The 2,500-nt window shown below is 35.9% G+C and overlaps 1 protein-coding gene across 2 annotated transcripts in view; it reads right to left on the bottom strand.

Annotated features, from left to right (window-relative positions):
• Positions 1-2,500, bottom strand: part of Gmppa (GDP-mannose pyrophosphorylase A) — a 15,905-nt gene that overhangs the window by 9,313 nt on the left and 4,092 nt on the right. For both annotated transcript variants that reach the window (XM_070132644.1, XM_070132643.1), the window contains exons 2-5: positions 1,295-1,493; positions 593-822; positions 313-463; positions 51-146 (exon numbers count right to left, since the gene is read on the bottom strand). In XM_070132644.1, the coding sequence (XP_069988745.1) occupies positions 51-146; positions 313-463; positions 593-822; positions 1,295-1,493 (676 nt within the window). The remainder of the gene's footprint in view (positions 1-50; positions 147-312; positions 464-592; positions 823-1,294; positions 1,494-2,500) is intronic.

The raw sequence follows: 2,500 nt of genomic DNA, 5'->3' as shown, positions 1-2,500 counted from the left end.
AATGCATTTGAAGAAAGTTTACCCCATAACAATTATTATACAAAACTGACCTGTCGGTGGTGTAAACATAGGCTTGACCAGTGCCTGCAATGGGCATCAGAATATCTTGTTCAAGCTGAATAGATTCATTGCCCTCACTGTCATCACTGGAACGTAAAATTAGCCATTTGCACTTGCATAATCTCAGTATAAAACAAATCATATAAAGTATACCAAATATCACACTCAATACTAAAGAGACAAAATAATCTACAGTATATTGAAATTTACTACATTTCCATTCATATTTTCTCAGTGTCACTATGCACTTACCTGTAAAAATCTTGTCTTGAGTTAAAAATTTCACCCACCCTTTTAAATATATCAGGGGAACAAATGTATACACCGCAGTTGATCAGGTTTGATACAAAAGTGGATGGCTTCTCAACATAATGGAGGACCTGATGTGTGTCTTTTGCTTCAACTGGAAGAAATATAGCAATATATACTTTATGATCTAACTCAGATTAAGGAAAAACAAAAAATATAATACACCTTTTATGCAATTACAGCCATATTACAACATACCAGATATATTACAAAATATTCTTACCAATGCAACCATACATAGTAGACTGTTGTCTTGTGGCTTCTGTACCCATAATAGTAATGAGGGAAGGTGTGGTAAGATTTGTGTGGAAGTCAAGCATTTCCTGTAGAGGAAAGTCTCCACATACATCCCCATTTAGCACAAAGAAAGCATCAGGATTCCCAGAGCTTATTTGATCACGGAAATGATAGATTCCTCCTGCTGTTCCTAAAGCTTGATATTCTTGAAGATACCTTAAAAAGAAGGTGTGCGATACTTTCAATATTTCGTAAGGATTACCATACATAACAGTAATAAACTGCCTTTAATTTTCAGTATGCCAGCTAATACATCAAAGACTGAATATCAAATTATAAATAAATATTATAAATAAACATACACACACACACACACACACAACTATATATGTGTGTGTGTGTGTGTGTGTGTGTGTGTGTGTGTGTGTGTGTGTGTGTGTGTGTGTGTGTGTGTGTGTGTGTGTGTGTGTGTGTGTGTGTGTGTGTGTGAGTGTGAGTGTGAGTGTGAGTGTGAGTGTGAGTGTGAGTGTGAGTGTGAGTGTGAGTGTGAGTGTGAGTGTGCACGTGCCCTCCATAAGTATGTGAAGTGAAAAAGTAATCATGACTAATTAACAAAACTTCCAGCTTTGAATTCATTTTTATGAATTACCATTTCCCTTATTCAAATCCAGAAATTCTAATGTATTACCTTATTCTTATCTTATAAGTAGCCATCATGTCAGCTACAAACTGTTGTAGTTGTTGGGCAGGGAAGTATCCAAGGAGGAGAATTTCCCTCAGATCTGGTAAGGATGCAAGTGCTTCTATATGATGCTGGACCATCGGCAGGCCAGCCACTGGGAACAGCGGCTTTGGGACATCCAAGGACAAGGGACGAAAACGTGTGCCTGTAAGTAATATCTATTTTCTATATATACTCAAACAGGGGATATACAGTAATGCACATTCTGGTTTATTCACTACATTTACAAAGTAAAAAATATATAGCATAATAACTATCTGTGAAGCATTCCAGGTCATCATGATTAATAGGATTATTTAAGCAATAATTTTCATGATTACTATGCCTTGATTTTCAGCCTTATCTTACATTCAATACAACATAACTGGTTGTTTTACATGATACTGATCTATTAACAAAATATTTCTTTCTAATTCATAATATGAATATTAGTTCCAGAAAATGTTCTCTTTAAAAAATCTCTCTGACTTGATATACCTTCAATGACTATAATAAATCACTGAATACAGGGCCAAAACATATGTACACATTCTTGGAAAAGTAAAATATGTAGTAATTTTTTGCTAATATAAGTAAATGTCACTAAATCTATATATCAATTTCCTTTGTACAATATTTTGCTTTGTCATAAATTTATGAAGTACCAAGAATTCATGATATACTCTAGCATACAGAAAATATAATGATACACAAGATCAAGAAAAAATGTGTATGTATATGTATGTTTATACACGTGTGTTATAACACACATGCACATAAATGCACCCAAACTTGCTGGCACACACACACACACACACACACACACACACACACACACACACACACACACACATACACCCGCATGCACACACTCATACACACACACACACACACACACACACACACACACACACACACACACACACACACACACACACCCGCGCACACACACACCCGCGCACTCACACACACAGACACACTCTCTCTCTCTCTTTCATACACTCAATCACTACTCTTTCTCTCCCTACAACCCCATCTCCCTCTCCCTTTTTCTCATATATACTGTGCGAACATACATTTCATATATCCACAGTTCATTTGTTAATATCATATTGACCCCAAGTCACCAGGAAAATGTTGTGTTCACTGTAGAATAGTTTTTTAAAATGTCTC

This window comes from Penaeus vannamei, chromosome 18 (assembly GCF_042767895.1).
Source record: "Penaeus vannamei isolate JL-2024 chromosome 18, ASM4276789v1, whole genome shotgun sequence".
NCBI classification, from domain to species: domain Eukaryota; kingdom Metazoa; phylum Arthropoda; class Malacostraca; order Decapoda; family Penaeidae; genus Penaeus; species Penaeus vannamei.
Note: the sequence above shows the minus strand (reverse complement) of the source record. Positions and strands in the feature narration are given on the sequence as shown.